At 39.1% G+C, this 21038-nt stretch overlaps 1 protein-coding gene across 1 annotated transcript in view; it reads left to right on the top strand.

The window, feature by feature from the left end:
* Window positions 1-21038, top strand: part of ANKS1B (ankyrin repeat and sterile alpha motif domain containing 1B) — a 417422-nt gene that overhangs the window by 258820 nt on the left and 137564 nt on the right. Inside the window, 1 exon segment of the mRNA XM_036400345.2 lies at window positions 5680-5832. Coding sequence (XP_036256238.1) covers window positions 5680-5832 — 153 coding nt within the window.

Raw genomic sequence — 21038 nt, 5'->3', positions numbered from 1 at the left:
AGTGCCAATCTTGTGTTTGGGGGTCTCTCCATGTAACCACCGACTTGTGGGAAGACCCTGAGCCATCTGTAAAGAGGGTTAGAGCCTTGAGAGGTTTTCTACTTTGGATTTGTTTTGGAATCAAATGGAAGGTTACATCAGGGTTAAAAAGTTTGTGTTTTGGGATCTTAACTGAAATTTGGCCCGTGTAGCTATCCAGGGCAAACTGGAGGCTTTCATTGGTCTGGATCAAATCCTCAAAGTCTGTAAGAGTTATTGGTAAGTATATGCATTCGAACTCACAACCTGAAAGAGATCGAAGGCGAGTCCTTGCCTTTTTTATTAAATGTGCTATGACCTCCTGGTAGGTGGTAAGTGTCTTTGTGGGCTGGCTATTTGTAAAGATCCATTCCAGTATCAACAAAGGGTCTCGAAGCTGTGAGTCCCATTGGAATATCAGTCCATGGAATCGAGGTGCTTTTCCCAGGATGATGAACTTGAAAGGCAGACTGGGCTCGAAGCGATGGGCTTTGCATGAAGACAGGGCTTCCTGGACTTTAGTGATGGCACCTCTGGCTTCTTCTGTGAGAGTGCAGGGAGAGTCCAGGTCCTTAGGTCCGCAAAGAAGGTTGAACAAGGGAGCAAGGTCTTCTGTTGTAATTCCTAGCAGTGGACGTACCCAGTTGATGGATCCGCACAGGCTGTGTAAGTCCCTGAGGGTTTTTGGGTCGTCATTTATGGTGAGCTGCTGAGGTACGATGGTCCTTTCCCAGATCTGGACTCCAAGGTAAGTCCATGGCTTGGTGTACTGGATTTTATCCTCGCGAATCTCCATTCCTGCCTTTTCTATGGTTTCAATAGTCTTTTTAACTGTATTGTCCAAGTAAGCTTTGTCTGAAGCACACACCAGGACGTCATCCATGTAGTGATGGATGATAGCATTGGGGAATGATTTCCGAATGGGAGACAGGATGTGAGCCACGTACCACTGGCAAATAGTGGGGCTGTTTTTTAGTCCTTGAGGAAGATAACGCCAATGATATCTTTTGAGCGGGGCCTCCTTGTTAAGAGAGGGAACGGAAAAAGCAAACCGTGGAGCATCCTCAGGGTGCAGAGGAATGCTGAAGAAACAGTCCTTAATGTCTATGATAGCAAGTATCCAGTCTCTAGGCAGCATCGATGGGGAGGGCAGGCCAGGCTGGAGGGGGCCCATGTCCTCGATGGCCTCGTTGATTCTGCGAAGGTCGTGGAGGAGCCTCCACCTGTTTGTCCCAGGCTTTGGTAGAACGAAGACTGGAGAGTTCCAAGGGCTGTTGGACTCCACTATGTGGCCTTTTGCGAGCTGTTCTTCCACGAGGGTGTTTAGGGCGCGCAGTTTGACTTTATTGAGGGGCCACTGTTCAATCCAGAGTGGCTTGTGACTTTTCCAGGTGAGACGAGGTGTTTCTGGCAGCGCGCTTACTTCAGTGACCCCAATTAGAAATCCTGAGTGGGAATATGTAGGGAAGCTCCCCACTGGGATAGAACATCTCTGCCCCAAAGGGTGATGGGGGCCCTTACCACAAATGGACGAATGGTTGCCAGCTTGCCTTCAGGCCCTTCCACAAGGATGTTGTTCTTGCTTCTCATGGACACTGTGGCTCCACCAATCCCTGAAATCATGCCTGCAACAGGTTGTAGATCCCAGTGTGCTGGCCATTCTGAGCGGGCAATGAAGGTCACATCAGCACCAGTGTCCAGCATCCCTGGTAGGTGGGTCTTCTCGCCTTTGCAGGTGAGGCCGCACTCGATGGTAGGCTTGGATGGTCCCACAACTTGTGCCCACATAGCTGTAGGGTTGAGAGGAATCTGTTCCCTGTGATCCTTTGGGAGTAAAAAGGCTTGTGCTATTGGAGTTCCCTTTGAAAGAAAAAATGGTGAGTCTATGCAGCATACCTGGACGAGAATCTCTTGTCCTGGCTGCACTGTCAGCACTTCTGGAACAACGAAGATCTCCTTTGGGCTATTAAGAGAGTCACCTATAATTAAAATATGCGAAGGACCACCTTTTGGCCCATATTTGCCTGTGGGAACACGGTGAACATTCTCATTATTAAAGTCAATGGACAAAGCAGTTACCAGTTGACGGCGGGTTCCCATCTGGGTTGCCCCGTGGGTTGGATCCTCTTCTTGTGGTCCGGAACATCCTGGGCTGGTGCGGGGTTGGGTCTGGGTGGCCTTTGATTTGTTGTCAGCGCCCGGGGCTCGACCGGGCGGCGCAAGAAGTTTCCCGAATGCTGCTGGTAGCGCTGCTGATTCTGGGGTCTTTGGTAATTGTTACGGTGGTATCGGGGGTGTGATCTCTCTGGGCAGTCCTTTATATAATGTCCAAGATCTCCACAGTGATAGCATTTAGCTTGGTCTTTAGAAGCTATTACTGCATATGCACCAGAAACTCCTTCAGCAATACCTTTAGCAACTGCTTGGGCCACTGTATCGTCCGTGGACGTGTGACGTGTACAGCATTCCAGCATTTGCTCTATGGTGGGGTCTGTATCCATGGGTAGAGACCTCAAAATGGCTTTGCATTTTTCATTAGAGTTACACAAGGCAAGTTTACATAAGAGTTCCTTCTTTGCCTCTGTGCTCTCGATCTGTTTCTCCATAGCATCTCTAAGTCTGTCCACAAATTTGATAAAACTTTCATCAGTCCCTTGTTTAATAGCAGAAAAATGCATTGTTGGCATTGACTCATCAGGCACAAGAAGTAAAGAGGTTTTTGCTGCAAGAGCGATGTCCTGCAGTGCCTCTTTATTCAAGGTTTCCAATTGGTCTGCTGGTTTCTGTAAGTCACCTTCACCAGCTAGTTGGGCTACTGTAAAATTCGTCTTATTAGCATCCGCAGAATATGAATCTGATAGCGTTTTTAAATGTCTTTTCCAATGCCTGTCCCATAACAAATATTCTGCTGGGGACAGGAGGCAGTGTGAAATATTTTTTACATCGTGGGGAAGTAAGACATGTGCTGAGAACATGGCTTCTAAGAAATTTCTAAAAATATGTGAGCTTCGCCCATGTTCTTTGGCTATATTTCTTAATTGCACTAGTTCCTTATTGGAGTTAGCTTTCCACGTCTTTATAGCGGACTCACCACCATTCCGTCCTTGCTTATATTCTACTGGGAAAGCATTAATCTTCTGTGCCAGCTCCCAGTCTCCAGCCTTTGTCGCTTCTACTTTAATACGAGCCCATGGATCCGTGTGGATCGTATCAGAATCAGATTCACTGCAAGAGCTCTGGTCCTCTGAGGAGGACTGAGGGAGGGTTGCTATCCGTGACTTGCGCTTTTTTCGTTTAGAAGCGTTTTTCAAAGGTTTCAATGGCTGGGGGGGGAGACATGGCATGACCTGGCTGGGGGGAGGTGCCACTGGAGCTGGGATGGCAGCACAGCACGCACAGGACCGGGTGGGGGGGACAGCACCGTGGGGGGTGTCTGGGACTGTGCTTGTGTGAGGTGTCCCTGCTGTGGCAGGCAGGGAGCAGGGGGAGGGGGCGGGGATGGACAAGGCCTCGGGAGCGGTGAGGGTGTGGCTCGGGGAGCCCGCGGGAGGGGCCGGGCCGGTCGGAGCTGGGGCGGGGGGAGCGGGGGCGGCGGGCGCGGCGGCGGGAGGGATGGTGGGGGACATCAGCGCAGGGGTGGGGGGGTACACAGCAGCGGGGGGAAGAGCCGACGCAGGGGTGGAGGGGGCGGCAGAGGCAGGAAAAGGGACCCCCGGGACCGGAAGCAAGGAGGAAGCCGAGCCAGGGGTAGGGGGGATGTGTGGAGTTACAGATAAGATAGGATTCGCGGAGTTGGGCAGCGCAGGTCCTGCAGGAGTGGAGGATGTGGCGGGGGGAACTGGGGTGGGCAGCGTAACCTCTGCTTTAGGAGTAACGGAGGCGAGAGGGACTTTAGAAATGAAGGGGTGGTGTGAGATATGCAAGTGACATTCCTCTGAGTCCTTATCAATCTTACTATTTGAAGAGGAAGTATCTGTTAAGCCCTGCAAGATTTTTTCTCTGTTAAATCTTTCAACGGTTTTAGTTATTATATGGAATAAAGGCAAATAGTTAGTTACAGAGAAATCCTGGTTTGTTTGGGAGATATATATTGTGTTCCCGATCATATCCCAAAACGAATTTTCAATGACTGCTTTCTTATCAGTATCAGGGTATTGCGAAATAATCCAAGTTACAAATTTTTTAAGATTAGTTTTTGAGAGCTTGCCTTTAGAAAAGGAGAAGTTGTTAGCAGATAAGATTTCTAAAATAGTTGAATATATCTCTCTCTCGGTTTTACTTAGTTTTAAAGTACTAAAAATTTTACCCATGTTAATGGTTAGCCCTTCCAGCAGAAAAAACGTGAAAAAAAAAAGAGAAAAGAAAACGAAAAAAAGTTTTAGAGCCCCAAAGTTATGCGCGCAATATTAGCTAATACTTACAATTCCTGGGGTCCAAGATCTGTGGAAGGGGTCTGCTGCGTCAGTTCTCCTCGGAACTTTCTGTCGTTCAGATGTAAGTTTTGAGTGTCGAACTGACCCTCCTGGGGAAAGGATTTTCTAAAACGAAAAGTCCCTTCACAGAAGGAGCGGCTTCCCAAACAGGCAATCACAGAAAACCCCAGGGGGGCTTCGTTGCTCAACCGACGGATATCGCCTCTGGGGGGGTCCAAATCCGAAGTAGTTGGGCTGCCACTTTAATAAAGCCTCTTATTTGGCCTTATCATAATGCAGAGCACTAGGGCTCAGGAGCTCAGTCCCTGGGTAGGGACCGGGTGCCCGAAGCTCGCTCGCTCATGCCAAGACCGCAGGGCTACCATCTAGCAAGCATGGTGATTATCAGCTCTATAGTGATTGCAAGCTCTCAGGATTTCAGCTCTGCTTGCTAGGTAGTGGTGCCCTGGGCTTGAGGCTGCAGCAGACGGAGAGAGAGGAGAAGGAGAAGGCGCAGGCTGTTCCACGAAGATGGCTTTATTTGGGGAGGTCCGTGAAGGGTCTCTGCTCTTCTTCTTTCTCAACTAATGGGGTACAGTATGCTTCTTTTATAGGGTTGGAAAGGATCCAAGCTTGACCAATGGGTAAGGGGTTAACATGACATTGCCTTATAGGGTTACAGAGGTAGGTTAAGGGGTGGAGGACAAGAAAACAGGAATTTTCTTTTGCTGTTTCAGCATTCCTATTGTTCATATCCTCCATGGTGCTTTTCCTAAATCTATGGGGTTTACTACATGGTAGGAAAGATAATTTAGAAATAATGCAACCAAGACCATATATTTCATTTCAGTATGATACCAAAAGAACCATTTCTCAGTCTAATTTCTTCCCCTTCTATGAAATCTGAGGTGAAAATGCAACATTTTTGGGCAGTAAGGATATTAATATCTCTTTTAGCCTTTTGCCTTCCCCCACTTATGGATTCTCTGATGTTTAGAAAGAATTTAACTCCAGCTACAGTCTTGGTATACTCTGGTGTAAAAGGCAAGATTCCATAAGAAAAAGATGCATCAAAAACTAAGTTCTATTGCTGCTTAAACACAAAATTGTTTCATGTTCTACTAACCATTAAAAGACTGTTGATCAGAGAAGAAGATAAGTGACCCAAAGAAAACAGCATGTGTAACTCCTGTTTGGAAAGGTGTTTAATGGGTATCACCAGTAATTGTTGCTCATCCTTGTTTTTCAGATGAAGCAGATCGGTCACGACGGTTACAACCCCTCCTCTGTAGCTGAATGGCTGGATTCCATTGAACTGGGTGACTATACCAAATCCTTTCTAATTAATGGCTATACATCGATGGACCTTGTGAAAAAAATATGGGAGATTGAATTAATTAATGTAAGTTGATTAATTTATAGCAGTAGTTCCTCCCAAATACATTACATAGTACTTGTCCTTGTACATCAAGGAGAACACAGAAAAGCAATTTGCACCACAAGTACGATCATCAATGTATCATTTAATATATCTTGTAGCTCTTAATGACTACACCTTTCATGCCTGTACCTGGGTTGGCTGTACCCTTTGCTTCCATTTAGTTTGCCATTGTCTTTAGCATGGTATTCAATCAGCATGATTGTGTTTGCCTTCAGGAGGCAGAATGACATTTAAAAATATGTTTTGGGAGTTTGCAGCTACAAAGAACACAGCTCCAGCTGAATTAAACATAAAATAAGGAAACCTTATTGTTAGTAAGTTATTCTAAAAAAACATCGTTTTTTATTTAGTCATCAATTTTGCTTGAAACTTCATTTACATGACTCAGTTTAATTAGATGCCCACATATGGGCAACCATAAACTTTAATGTGGACTGCTCTGCAGGGTAATTTGGAATGAGAGGAAGTTTGTGCTGTTATAGTGAAGTTTCTAATGTTACAGTGAAGACGTTGACAGTACAGCTCTGCCAGAGGAATTTTCATGTGAGTTATGTGTCTGAAAGTGAGTTGTTTTCTCTTATAAAAGATTGAGGATTGTAGCTTTGCTGTGACTTCTGAAATCAACTGTAATGTCAGTTTATATTAACTTTTAGGGCAACCTCTACATGGAGAGAAGCCTGATATCATGTGTTATTGATTCTTCACAGACAAAAGGCTCTGCTCTTCCTTCAGGTGTAGGAGATGCTGCATCTCTGCCTCTGATTAGGGCTGGAGTCCGAGGAGCACTCCAAGGGCTACCAGTAACCACAGTCAATCAAGCATAAGATAAAGCAGCTGCTGTAGTTGTATGCTAGGAAACAGTTCCCACTGTGTCCCAGGCTGGAGAAATAAAGAACATAACTATGGTGAAAAGCCCTGCTGCAGCACAGTAACTTCTGCACAAGGCACAGGTGTCTGTGCCTGAGACCAGCATCTAAACAAAAGAAAGAAAAGCATAAAAGGAGTTAATTCATGTTAGCTGGAAGACAAAACCATGGAACATTAGAATTTCTTTTCTTGCTGCCACAGTTGATGTTAACTGGCAGAAAAAAATGTAGTGTAATGGCCAAACTCTGCCTTGTGTGTTTTGTCTCATTTAATGTATCTTGTAGCTACATAATTGCAGTCAGGATATGATTGATGCATTACGGATGTCTGCTGCTATGCTAGTTATAACTGGGTTTCTTGTTTCTCTAAATTGCTGGAATTTTAATAAGAATTGGGGACCCTTTGCCTCAGAAGCTAATATAGGTCATCAATCAGCACTGAGTTGAAAAAAGTAGAAGATTCTGCTCTTACTGTTTTCTGTAATTTTGCATCCCGTTTTGCCACAATCAATTTGCAAACAAATTACCCTTTAGCTCCCCCAAGTGGATCATTAAAACGTCATTAAAGGTTTGTGGTTTGATTCCAAACATGCTTAAACTGATGAAAAGGGGAGTACCTGCACTGAAGTTAACAGGAATACACTTCTGTAAAACTTACATAAATGAAACCCTTATGTCCCTATAACTTTAAAGCTTAACATTATATTCACTTTGAAGGCTTGTACTTCTTGGGAAAACACCTCCTTTTGCCATGAGTTGCAAGAAGCTGTTTAATGGTTGTATAAATACTTCTATAGATATAGGAATCTATAGACATAAATATTTTTCCACCTGATAGGTTTGAATTATATTGTTCAAGAGCAAAGTTAATAAAACAGTTTTGCCTTATAAGAGTTACTGTTTTAATCCTGCCATATTTGATTCCTCCCAATCAGTAGGAGCTCAATGTAATGATATTATGTTCACTGAGAAAATCTGTAGCTTAGAAAGGTATTTACTATTACTGGTTTTTTTTCATTTGGAGGGAATCTTTCAGAAATGGACAAGAAATTGGTTTGAAGCATTGTGCAGTCTGTCAGAATGAGATACTTAGCTCCAACCAGCAGTCCTGCTGTCTGAAATTGATTTCAAAGGTCTCACTTTTTCAGTTGTTAGCAAAGAAAATCTTATCCAGAAAGTTTTTCATAAAAGAATGCATAAAGGTCAAAGCCACTAACTCAGGAACAGGACTCTTCTCTTGAGTAGGTCAAAATCCAGACATTTGAAAAACAAGGGAAAGAAACAGACTCAGAATCATAAAAATAATTCAGCGTACCCTTGGTTTGGAGGCTCTGGATGCCTCAGTTGTAGATAGAACAAGAAATTTAAATTAAAGTTTTGCCTAATATGCAATAAAAAAATATCAAGGGCTACAGAAATGATAACTTCTTCATTTCAGCTTCTTAAATAGTTTCAGCCACTGAATTTGACATGAAAGCCGTACCCATTTTGCTTCAAGGAATCCCTTTGTTCATATTTGGTGCTACTTTGGATTTAACTGTTGGGAAATCAAGCATGGGTCCTGGAGGGGTAGGAATAGGTTTGGTGCTAGAGGTAATATCTTCTGTTTGGATCCCTCACTACAAGAAGGAGGTTGAGGCACTGGAGCGTATCCCAAAAGGGCAGCAAAGTTGGTGAAGGGTCTGGAGCACACATCCTGTGAAGGGTGGCTGAGGGAGCTGGGGGTGCTCAGCCTGGAGAAAAGGAGGCTCAGAGGAGACATTTTCACTCTACACCTACCTGAAAGGAGGCTGTGGCAAGGTGGAGGTCAGTCTCTCCTCCCAAGTAACAAACAATAGGATAAGAGGAAATGGCCTCAAGGCTCATATTGAATATTAGGAAAAGATTCCTCACAGAAAAGAAAGAGTAGTCAAGCACTGGCACAGGCTGCCCACAGAAGTCACCAGGGTTGAGTCACCATCCTTAGAGATATTTCAAAGACATGTAGGTGTGATGTCACACTTAAAGATATGGTTTAGTGGGACCTGACAGTGTTAGGTTTATGGTGGATCTCAATTAGCTTCAAGGTCTTTTCCAACCTAAATGATTCTATGATTTAAGTTATCCTTCGTGGTTTTTCCTTTATTCCCATAGGACACTGGAATGATCAGAACTTTGAGTCTTCTTGTCTTCCTAAAAAGAACAGTTCTTACTTTATTTCCAGCACAGTTTTATTATTCTTGTAAATTATCATCTAGATAAGCACATTTAAAAGCACTGTGAGGAGAGCACCAAGCGGGAGAATGTCCTGAGGCACTGGTGGGAAAGGGCATCTTCCCTCAGCTTTTCTGGTTCCCCAGCCAGCTCTCTGGCATTAAAAAACAAATTTAATATTCATATTCCTAAAAGTTATTTCAAATTATTCTGGCAAGGTAATGTCATCTCTAACTTACATGCTAGTTTCTTTCAAACTTTTATGTGTAAATAGAGCATGTGTTTCTTCAAAGGCAATCAAGCAGCAATTTCTAAAAGCATTTGAATCAGAAGAATAATTGTAAAAGTTACTCATTTGTGTTTCTTGTAAGCTCCCACCAGCATTCTCAGTCCTTCTTCAACAAGTCAGACTTTGAAATTTAGATTTTGTTTCAGTAATTAATTTTTCATTTAGATAATTTAGAAATTTCCCAGATCCATTTCCTTCTGTGATGTGCTTTCTGGGAAGCATTGTTCTAATTTTCTTATCCTGGGATTGTAAGTATTCAAAATGCCTTCTCTTATATTAGGCTTTCCCAACACTTCTGCTTTTGTCTCCCAGGTTTCTTGGCTCATTAGAGAGATCAAATTCTGTATCCTGATTCAGATATAATTTATTCAATGCTGTAGCCATGAGGAACTTTTCTGAAATACATATCATCTGCTGAAAAAAAAGTCCAGCATGTTCCACAATCCCCTACCCCTCCTGTGCACCTGTGCTTTGAAGTATAAATGCTTTTCTATATGACTAATCATATTATCCTTGTCTGTTATTCTAGATTACTTATGTAACCCTCCCCCTGTGGGACTCGCTCTCCTCGGGGAACTTTTACCATAGAGATTCTTCAGGCAAGATATAAACACCTTAAAAGCACAAAGCAGATTATTTGTCGTGTAACACACAATACTTTGTAGGACTAATGAACTAGGCATTAAATCAACCCCCACGAAATGAGTCACTCAGTATAATGGGCAAGTAGTCATCACTCAGGTAAGGGGAGAGCTGGCCTCTGGGGCTCACTGAACTACCACTGATCTGGTAGGGCTGAGCTGCTGTCTTCTGATTTCCCTTTCTTTTTTCTTGTTAGGATTTTATGCCCCTTCAAGTGAGTGCCGTTCCTTGAATCTTTGAGGTGCCAGTTTTCCCTGTGTCAACAATCTTACTTATGTCTGCAACTTTACCTTTCTTATCTCAAATGCTTCCAGCCTGTGCACTCTCTCACAGCTCCCTCTCACGCCCTAGCAATTTTCTCAGAAGGAAGCTGAGAACAGTTGCACAGCTGCGCTGTACTGAAAGTAGGTCTGGGATCACAGATAGTTGAACTCCTGGGAGGAGGGTTACATGGAAGTGGCCTGGTTTACATTTCTTCTCAATTAGTTCATCTTGCACTCTGAGCTTCTTTTCACATACATACTTCTTTCCCATGGATGATTCAGTCTTTTTCTTCTGTAAAATTAATCTTTATGCTATGGTTCAATTACTGTCCATACTTTGAACTTTTTGGGAAGCATCCTTGAATATCTCTCCCAGATTGCACTCCTGGTTTCTCTTAGGATATAATGGCTGCTGTTCAGGATCAGAGCAAAAAATATCAGAGAGAGAAATTAGTTACCAATGGACTGCCTTCCATTAGTTTATAGCTAAATACTTTGGACCTTTCACAAGATCACTGATGAGTCCCACAATTTAATTGAATTATATAATGGTGAAAAAGTGACTCTTTTCGTTTTATTTAAAGCGGGTACATGGTTATTGAAGCCCATGATGTTTTTTACTGTAGGAATGAAGAGCCTAACAGCAGCCATAGTGAAGCAGATCAGTAGGTCTGTGTAACCCACTGTGATGTCTGTAAAAATCACTATAAACAGAGGACCAGGGAAGGTTATGTAGCAAGTATATTATGAACAAGCATATTATGAATTATTTGCATAGCATTCTTAAAATAACAGTTTTGAGCTCAAGAACTTCTGAAATTAGGCCCAACTGGTCCTTGACTTTTTAACCTGGAATAAGTTCCTATCATCATCAAATTTTGTGATCTTACTGCTGGTCTTCTTGCCTATAGAATGAATAAATAAATTGAGCCGAGGTTCATTCACAGATCTCTTGAGGAATTCACTAGAAACCTTCCACCTTGAAAACTGTGATTTCTCCTGCAGTTTCCTGGTTTAAACAGCTGTTTCTCCATGAAGGAACCTCTTCTTAATGCTTAATCCTTAATGACTGCTGTTTTGTGGTCTTTGGGGTATTTTTTTGTAAAAGGGTTTTCAGAGTGACTTCATCAAAAGGCTTTAGAAGTTCAGGCAAACAAGCAGATCAAGGAACATGTTAGCCTTCACTATGTGATTTTGACTGCTTCAAGGAGCACCAGTAGGTTCCTGAGATATGAGGCATCCTTACATGCAGTCACTTCAACTCTTCTTGGTTGGCTTTATTCATGTGTGCATTACTGGTATACAGTTTTAAATTCCTACTATTTCACCTGGGATAGGGGCCAGTATTATTGTGGATGTTCCGTGAAACTAGTCTCAAAAACTGACATCAATTTTTTTACTTTCCAGTCCTCAGATAACAAGTTTTTACACATTGTTGCTAGTAGCACATCAAATTAATCTTTGAATTCCTTCTCTATGTATCTTTTCTGTGCTATGGTTCATTTTACACATTTCTATCATTTCTCCTGTCAATGGTCTCATTTGCAAACCAAAGAGTCTTACATCATTTAGTAATTTCAGGCATCCAGAAATCCTTGTTCTGTATCTTTCTGGTCCTTCTCTTTACAGCTCCAATGCAGTCACAGAGTGGCAGTGATACATGTCTAATTTCAAAGTCAGAATTTCTTTATGCATATCTAGCTTGAGCCTGTAGGTCTAAGTTATGGAAACCACCGTGTTGAACTTGGTGCTCTGAGCTCTCACGAGGCCTTAGCTGACTAATACACCTACAATATCTACTTTTACTAAGAGTTCTTCTTTTACTAAGGAACTGATATTTCTAGCTTTTGAAATTTTAATGTGAATCTTTAAAATTCTCTGCCAGGCAGACTGAACTTTGGGTCTTCTTGCTCATTACTAAAGTAGTAACCTATGTATAAGATGCATGAATACATTTGGGGAAACATTTTCTACTACATTTATGGTGGGTTTCATATTAAATAAGTACAATTTTTAAATGGGTAATGGTCAACCTTGGTTTGTTTGAGAAAATATGAAGGAAAATTTCAAAATCCATTCAAATTCTTTGGCTTCATTTTCAAAGCTATCCTAATTATATTAATTAGGATCATTAATATAATTAATTATATAGAACCAGATATTGAGCATTCTTTTGACAACAGAAGAGTTGTTTGTGTTTTTCATATCAAAAAGATGAGTATGCAACTGAATGGCTTTCATCATGATGCATTACTTCTTCATGAGGTAAGATGTATATGGATTTGTTCATTTCCTCCTGCATTAGTAGGACAACGCTGTGGATTGGATTACATTCACATCTGTTACCCACTATGGTTTCAAATACAAAGGATAACACTCTAAATTACTCTATTTACCTTTGACACTGGATCAGTAAGTTCATTAAATATACAAAAAAAGCCATGCACTATTATACAAATAGCATTTTTTCCATATACTGGAGTTACGTAGATTCCCTTTATCCAGGGCACCCACAGAGGTCTCAAAGCAGTTTTAATAATGCATATCTGTTTCTTTTGCAGTAATTAAAGATGTACCAATTGCAATAATGTACTAAATTTGTTCCTTTGGACCTTGCATTTGAAAATTATTCTTTCTGCAGTCAGACTGTTTCTGTTTTGAATGCTGATAATATCTCCATCATTCAGTTCCTAAATTACTGTGGATGTTACTTTTAATTTAGAAACTGTTGTTTTGTTGTAGTATTGCAGTGGCTGTCTCTAGAAATCTCATTGGAAGCTCTGTATCCTCAACAAATCCATGTGCCAGTATTTTAACTTTGTAACATGTTTAACTCTTCTGTGCAGTTTCTGCATGTAATGTTTTGCATAGGTAGTGATCTTACAGCCTGGGAGTGAATTGATGTGCAAGCTTCCATCTGTTCCTCACTCAGAAGAAAATACTTTTAAAATACATCATTCTCTTTCCTCTATACTGTTACTTGCAAAAGAGCTTGAGATGACATAAACCATGGCAATTCCTTTAAACATCTTGTGTTTACCTCTTCCCACTCCCACTTTGGATCATGGCAGTGCTTAGAGTTCAGAGCAGTGGGAGGGAGGGAGGGAGGGAGGGAGGGAGGGAGGGAGGGAGGGAGGGAGGGAGGGAGGGAGGGAGGGAGGGAGGGAGGGAGGGAGGGAGGAAGGAAGGAAGGAAGGAAGGAAGGAAGGAAGGAAGGAAGGAAGGAAGGAAGGAAGGAAGGAAGGAAGGAAGGAAGGAAGGAAGGAAGGAAGGAAGGAAGGAAGGAAGGAAGGAAGGAAGGAAGGAAGGAAGGAAGGAAGGAAGGAAGGAAGGAAGGAAGGAAGGAAGGAAGGAAGGAAGGAAGGAAGGAAGGAAGGAAGGAAGGAAGGAAGGAAGGAAGGAAGGAAGGAAGGAAGGAAGGAAGGAAGGAAGGAAGGAAGGAAGGAAGGAAGGAAGGAAGGAAGGAAGGAAGGAAGGACATATTTGCACTGTGAACAATGTCATGACATTTATTCTTTTGGTAGCATAATGATTCTTTTCTAATTCACCTGATGTCATTTTGTATTACAGGTTATTTTAATAAAAGACATGATATAAATACTTTGAAGTAATTTTCCTGATTCTTTTATTTCCTTGCATTATGGCAATAACAAAAAATATTGTTTTGTGATTTAAAAGTGATATTAAAACCACTATGTTTGATTTGTAAATCTAGCCATTGAAATTTGCAGATAGCAATTGCCTTTCCCTCCTTTCTGAGGCAAACATCTGCCTTAGAATTTTTAAAATCAGAACTTCCCCCCCTCTTTTTCTCTTTTATTTCATTCCTTCTCTTCCCCCACACTCTCTTCAAAACAAATTATAATCAGGTAGTGATTGGCAGTCATTTTTAGCACTAATAATCAAAGCTGAGCAATTTTAGCACCTATTGTGTTCCATCTGCAGGATCATTTTCTTGTCCTGTAACACATAAGGTAGCACAAATGATTGATTTATTAAAAAAATTATCTTGCATTATAAAGCAACCCACTCTATCTATTGCCAGAGAGAGCAATGTCTCTGAAGTATCTTAACAAAATCTCTCTCCATTCAGGGAACAAATAAATTGCCTTATCATTTGATTTTCTCTCTAAAATCTTGGTGTTCTATTAGAAGGTTCATATTTCAAGTTTCAGAATGTGATCTCCTTTCCAGGGAGTACAATAGACTTCTTATTTCCTTTAAAACCCCTGGAAAATAACCTCTTCAGCCAGCCCACAAGTTCTCTACAAAAACAGATAAAATACAGTCACTAAATATTTTGTTGTCCTAGGCAACAACTAGTTCTGCCTTCAGTAGCTTAGAAGAGGCCTGAATAAAGAATTACATTTTACCAGCTTAACCTTTTAAGTGTTTATGAGCCAGCAAGGAAATAGGATTTCCATTTTAAAATCATATCCTTTTTCAGATCATGCTGATATTAATGCAGAAATTTTATACATATCTTATTTTGAATTTGACCTCTGAAATGTGCAGGCTTAGGATAGCATCCTTCATTACAACAGGAATTGTTTATTGTAGTGAAAAATAGGTGCTGTAAATAATGTCATTATGGGTGTTTTATTTTCTAGATAGTATTTGTGATACTTGAGCTGAAATAAATTGTTTGTTTCAAATGCTTGCATTTTCTGCCCATAAAACATACCTCTCATAGTTTTAGCTGAAGGCATATTAAAACAGATTGTGTTGATTGAAGGTCAATGCAAAATACTTGAAGGTGATGATGCATAAAAGCAAACAAGAACATAATTGTGTTAATTTTGCAAACTAATACTTCTGCTTTTACTTTGAAGCAATGTGCAGTGATAAAAATCATAAAGAAATATCCCCTTTTTCAAAGAAATAAAGCTGCAGAATTTATTACATGATTTTTTTTAAGGACTGCAGTACTATTTTGGTGCTTTTCAAAGAATACTGTGTTCAGTAGTGTGCAAAGGAGAAATAATTCTTCTTTAAAATCTTCTTAAATCAAATTTTTTTTCTGCTTCTGCATTGCTGTATAGAACATTGTGAAGGGTTGATATTTCCAGTTAAAATTCCCAAGTGTATCAGATCTTGGCTAGCATGATTTGTCTTCTGTTTGATGCTGATTTCAATAGCTGAAGGTAGAGAGGACTGAATGGCAGTCATTTTAACTATAAAGATGTTGAGGATCAGAAATGCTTTAGAAATTTTTTCCCCTCTAGAACAGATTTTTTTAACATTCTCAAGTGTGAGAGCCAATGCAGTGCTGTGCCATATAGACCTTTCAGTGTGATTAATGTTCCAGAATTAGGACAGCAGCCTTACCCTGGGTCTTTTGCATGATTCTCCTGTCTCATATTTTTCAGAGCTACTTTGGATATCTCTGCAGTCCACTGCATTTGTATCACACAGATACAGCCCTGGATTTCAAAAAAGACTGCAAAGTATTATACCAAGATTATTAATAGAAGTAAAGTAAATTTTTTTCAAAACAGAATAATATTGTTCTATTATTACTTCTGTTATTAATAGAAGTAAAGTTAATTTTTTTCAATGAAGTTGAGGGGGAAGTAAGTATTTACTCAACTGTAAAAGGTTCTGTTGCAGCCTACAGCCAACAGGGCTTGAGTCCTTAAAGTCATCTTCAAGTCTTTCACTGTTTTTAACTTTCAAAGGAATAAGGTTTCAGTCACTTTCCATAAAGGGCAATGCACAATTCTAATAGCTGTTGGTGCCAAGAAACCTTTCATATTCAGTCTGCATTATTTCAAAATTAAATACCATTTTCTCCAGTTATAAATTTTCTATAGATGTAAATAACACACTGGCAGCCCAAATGTTTACATCCTGGAATAGTTATTGGCATGTACTTGCAATCCCTTTCATAATGATCAAGACCTTGGAAGGTTATGTACATTTAACTCCTGATTTAGATTCCTGCCTCAGATTGTACTTTCTCACTCATTGCTTATTTTGAAGATTGTTCTTCGTACCACGTAGAGATCTTGAAAATGCTGTATTCATCCAAAAAGCAATATGTGTATGGACTTGAATGCATTTCAATAATATGAAAAATAATTTGAGAAAATGCAGTTGAACTTGGGGTTTTTTTGTGCAATGATATTCAAAATGTTATTCAGATAATGAATTATAGCATAGATTGCAAGTCTGTGAGTCTGTTAATAGGAAATTAGAAAGCTTTCTAGTTTTCTGGGGTTCAAAACAGAAAATCAGTTTCAAAATCTATTAGAATGCTTTATCTGTGCTTTTTTAATCTATGAACTAAGTGCCTGATTCAGATGCACTAATGACAGAAGCTAATGGAAAAATATAGTTAGACCTTAGTTATTCTTTTCTTCACGTACTGAAAGCTGGATCAGAACCTGTCTGAGCTAATCAGGTTGTATGAACACATTTATCAGTAAAGGAAGGACATATATGAGTTTTCCAAATGGCATTTTTTATCACTCTTGAGGCATCAACCAAGCACCTGGCCATCCTGCTTTTCTCAGGGTCTGGACTTCATGCACCCCTTTAAAGTAATATATTTAATAATAATTCTATTCCGTGGTTGCAGATGAGCTGCTGATGACTGTCTTTCAGTCTCTATCATCTAAGGATTTTTTCCTGTTCTACATGCATGATCTACTTGAAAACAGAAAAGACAGTCATAATGACTTTCTATAAAATACTTTTCCCTCCAGTAAGCCACAAAGAAATACATATGCACTCATGTGCACACATAAAGCACAAGAAGAAGAATTATGCAGAGCTAAGTATTTAAAACATTTGTGTTCCCACACACAATATGGTTCTACTGTGTTTTCGGTGAACATAACCAAATGCAAGGTATTTTGTGCTTCCTGCTTTATAAGTTAAATTTATGTAAGATTTATATAAGCAACAGATAAACATCAAAGCCATAGCTGAGGAGGATGGATGGCAAAACACCAGGCTAGTTCATAAATTTACATTATTAAAGAGAAGTGATAGATCTGTGCTGCTTCTTTCGTTGAAGCTGAGCAACAATTTGCAAGCAGAAATAATTCTTCTCACCTGCTTTTCATAGCAAAGTGTACAGTAGCACTAGTACATGACCATCACCAAAAAAAAAATCATTATTTTAGGTTATCTGCTCTATCTGTGAACACTTTTTTTCTTGGTAATTTGTGGCTCTCTGGGAATCAGAAGCATAAGATGTGACAATGTGAGAGAAAAAAAATGACAGAAGTCTAATATGCCTCTAAGCATATGGAGTAGTTGGCTTTGGAAATTGGCTAGAACTGAAGCATGGGAAAGAGGAAGCTGAGAACTGAGGAGACTTAGTAGCAAATGAGATACATGCAAGGATGAGATGTCAAGAGTCAGAAACAAGTGCCATGAGAAGCTAATAGGCTTAGCAAGAATGGCTACAAATGTATTTTGAAGAAACAAAGAGTATCTAAGTATCATATAAAATAGATGACAGTCCTTATTTTATGTCTATTTAAAATGGAAGCAAATGACTACAGAGATACATAGAGAATTTCAAATATTCAAAATTGCTCTCACAATTAGGTTTTCTGTTTTTCTTTAATCAAATCAGCTTGCTGACCCTTTGCATCAGAGATTCACCCTCAAGGTTTGACAGTGACCTCCTAGAACACTCTCTAAAATATGATCAGAAATTATACTTTCTCTCAGTATTTTTATGGTGTTATTAATAAACAATACTATGGATATGAAGGTGATGATTTACAGAAAATGTGAAAGATGACTATATGTCATATATTATAGAAGAAATAAAACATTGGATAGTGTTTCAGGTAAGATTTGTGTCAAGAATGCCTTGATGTGAGAAAGAGTTTAAAAGTTTATAAAAGATTCTTTGGAGATGTTTCATTCAAGCTGATGTTCTTGGTAAAATATTTTCCTGCGGATTTTCAGCTTTTCACCATAAGATTTCTATTGGCCACTGGAATTCAGATAAGGCAGAGAAGCAATCTGACTGCTATCTTCTTTGCATTTCCCCAGGGATTTAACACAGATTATTCCAATGTGTCAAGGATAAAACCCCCACACTGTTTTGCAGGAGGTGCTTTTAAGCAAAATGGCTGAGATTTTGGGTTTATTGCTGACAATTTGTTATTTTTCCATAAGCATCAGCATTTTAGCATCCCATTTATTTGTGTTAACCTAAGTATTTTTTCCATGTAAGTATGGAATTAGCTGCTGCATTTTTCTACAAGGAATCAAGGAAGATACTGCTGATAATTAAACACAGACCAATTAATAGGAAAATGAAGACTTTTATTTGGTCTTGAGACTCACCTATTTGGTTTGACTGTGCATGTAGCAATTATCAAGGCACTAAATAGACTCAGAGGTTATGAAATATAAATTTTCCAATGGGAAAATGTCAAGGTAAGTTTAAATGAATAGGAGGGTCAGAAATGTGTTTACTGATAAGCAGAAAACTGCCATTAGAATCACAACACACATAATTCTGAATATATGAAATCTTGTATTTGAACTTAGTCTTCATCATGTCCTCCTAATGTCTTGCAAGTAAAAAAAAAAACAAAATTAAAAACAAACAAAAATAAGGAACAAAATCCCAAAACCTTTCCCAAGTATCTATCAACAGAGCTATATCTTTATAACAAATCTTTTATTGAATTGTAAGAGATGAGTGTTAATGACAATACCCACAGTTAGTTTTTACCTACAACTAGTAAAATAATAATAAGTAGTAGCATTTTTATTTATTTTAGTAGCTAGCTGACACTTGGCTTTGACAGTTGAAAAATACTGTGGGAAATCAATTCTTTTCATTGTTTATTTTGTTTTCTCTTCATCTTTTTTGTCTCAAGGGTAGTTTCCCATTAAAACATTTCTGAACTTCGTTTGCTCTCACTGTGAGTTTCCCACCTGAGTTCCTAATCCAGTTTAGCTGACATGCCAAGAGTAAGTGATCCTGGTGCAGAAAGAACAAACACCAGTCAGTGCAATGGACATTCTGGGGCATATCTGGAGGTCTTATAGGTTCGGCGCTTTCACCAAAGCTGTCTTGCCAGCAGCTGAAAATTTGGAATTCTTCTGTATCTCCTCATGAAACTTATTGATACTTTAGGAACCCAGCATGCTTGTTCAGTGTATTACTTTGCCATGAGGCTCTTGGGAATTTTTAAAATGTGTGCACTCAAATGTCTCTGGTGGTAGAATACTGTGAGTTGTTCAGTTGATATGTGAAGCTATATACAAAGACTATTAAAAAAAAATTACACAATAATTTAGCAGGGTGGTATAATTCAATGTATATCTATATATACATTGAATTATACATATATCTATATATGTATATATGTTATCCTGATCTGCTTCTTGTGTTATGTTTAATTTACTTATGGCCTCCGTCCCCTGACTTTTATTTTTTAAGACTTCTCTTTTGCCAGTCTTCATATGATATTACAGCATAAGCAATTATAAACAAGGCTAACAGTATTCTTGGAGAGCTCTAATTCAACCAGTTTCTCTCCTCATGGATAAGCAGAAGAACTCTCAGTTACATTATTGATATTTTAGAATGCATCTTCTAACCAGCCATTACCAAAATGATTGAAGTTCAAAAGCGTTTACAGCCCAACTTTACTAAATTATTGTATAGGGCAACTATAACTAATTAGGCCTATAACTATATAGGGCAACTAATACTATATAATTATAAAGGGCAATGTTGGGCAAAATTCATAACTGTGTCTTTCATGTGCCCATTATATTTATTATTTTGCATATTCCACTCATTAAGCGGGTGGAAGTGGAGCAAGACATTGCATAATTAGAAAAAACTATGTTTTCCCTATGCCTGTGTTAATTTCTAAGTTCCTTGTTATGATTGGTCCTACAGTATGCAACCATGGATATACTGGTAACTGTCCAGATTATTTTGTTTTTACTAAAATTAATTATGAAGCAGACACTCTTTTTCACTGTCTTATGAAGCAGACACTCTTTTTCATAACTGTGTCACAGTTATGAAAAGAAAATTCTGAAAATTATTATAAAAATTAAAAATAAATTGTATTTGAAAATCTATATAATTTTAAAATATCTAAATATTTTAAAAAATCATCTTGAAAGTTTATTTCATGTACCTAGGTGATCACTTGAAATTGGAATGAAATCAATAATATTTTCTTTGATCTATATTGAACATGCTAAATTGTGTTCTGCTTTAGCAAAAGGAGGAACAGTGGAAGGATAAAATTTCAATTTCTGACTATATCAGTGAAATTCGTATTTACAACTCAGTCATAGGAGATACATGTCTAGCTTCTTGCTATAATCATTGAAGATATGCAGCCATTTCTCTTATGTGATTCATCTAGTCCTAAAGCAAAAGCCTAAATTATATCAAATGAGTCATGCCTTAAGGGTGCCTATTTTTTCCTGTTAATTAAAGGGACCTTTACATGAGTACTGAGATCTCTGTTGTGAACATTTTTTATGCCATAAAATTAATATTATTCTGAATCTGTGTTTGGACTTTTACTTGAGAAAATACAATAGAAATTATTGACTTAAAATTGTGATATACAGGAAAAATAATAATTAAAAAATAGTCCCAGTATCAAAACTCCTGAGATGAAGCCTGTTTCCCCTAGAAACCTGTTTCTTACTTGAGGAAACATGCTTGAAAGTCTCACTATGTTCTGAGAAAGTAATTGTAGCACACCATCATATATCATCAACACGTTTTATCATTAACAGCCACTGGATGTACCAGACTGCTGAATGCTGCCTACTCCTTAGGAACACCATGTATCATATGTCTGGCTTTTTCAGTCCTGCGACTATGTTGCTCACACTTCTATGGCATTTGTACCACAAAAGAGAACAACTTTTACCATGTCTTTTTAAATCCACACTCCT

This window comes from Molothrus ater, chromosome 5, assembly GCF_012460135.2.
Source record: "Molothrus ater isolate BHLD 08-10-18 breed brown headed cowbird chromosome 5, BPBGC_Mater_1.1, whole genome shotgun sequence".
In the NCBI taxonomy this organism is placed as follows: domain Eukaryota; kingdom Metazoa; phylum Chordata; class Aves; order Passeriformes; family Icteridae; genus Molothrus; species Molothrus ater.
Note: the sequence above shows the minus strand (reverse complement) of the source record. Positions and strands in the feature narration are given on the sequence as shown.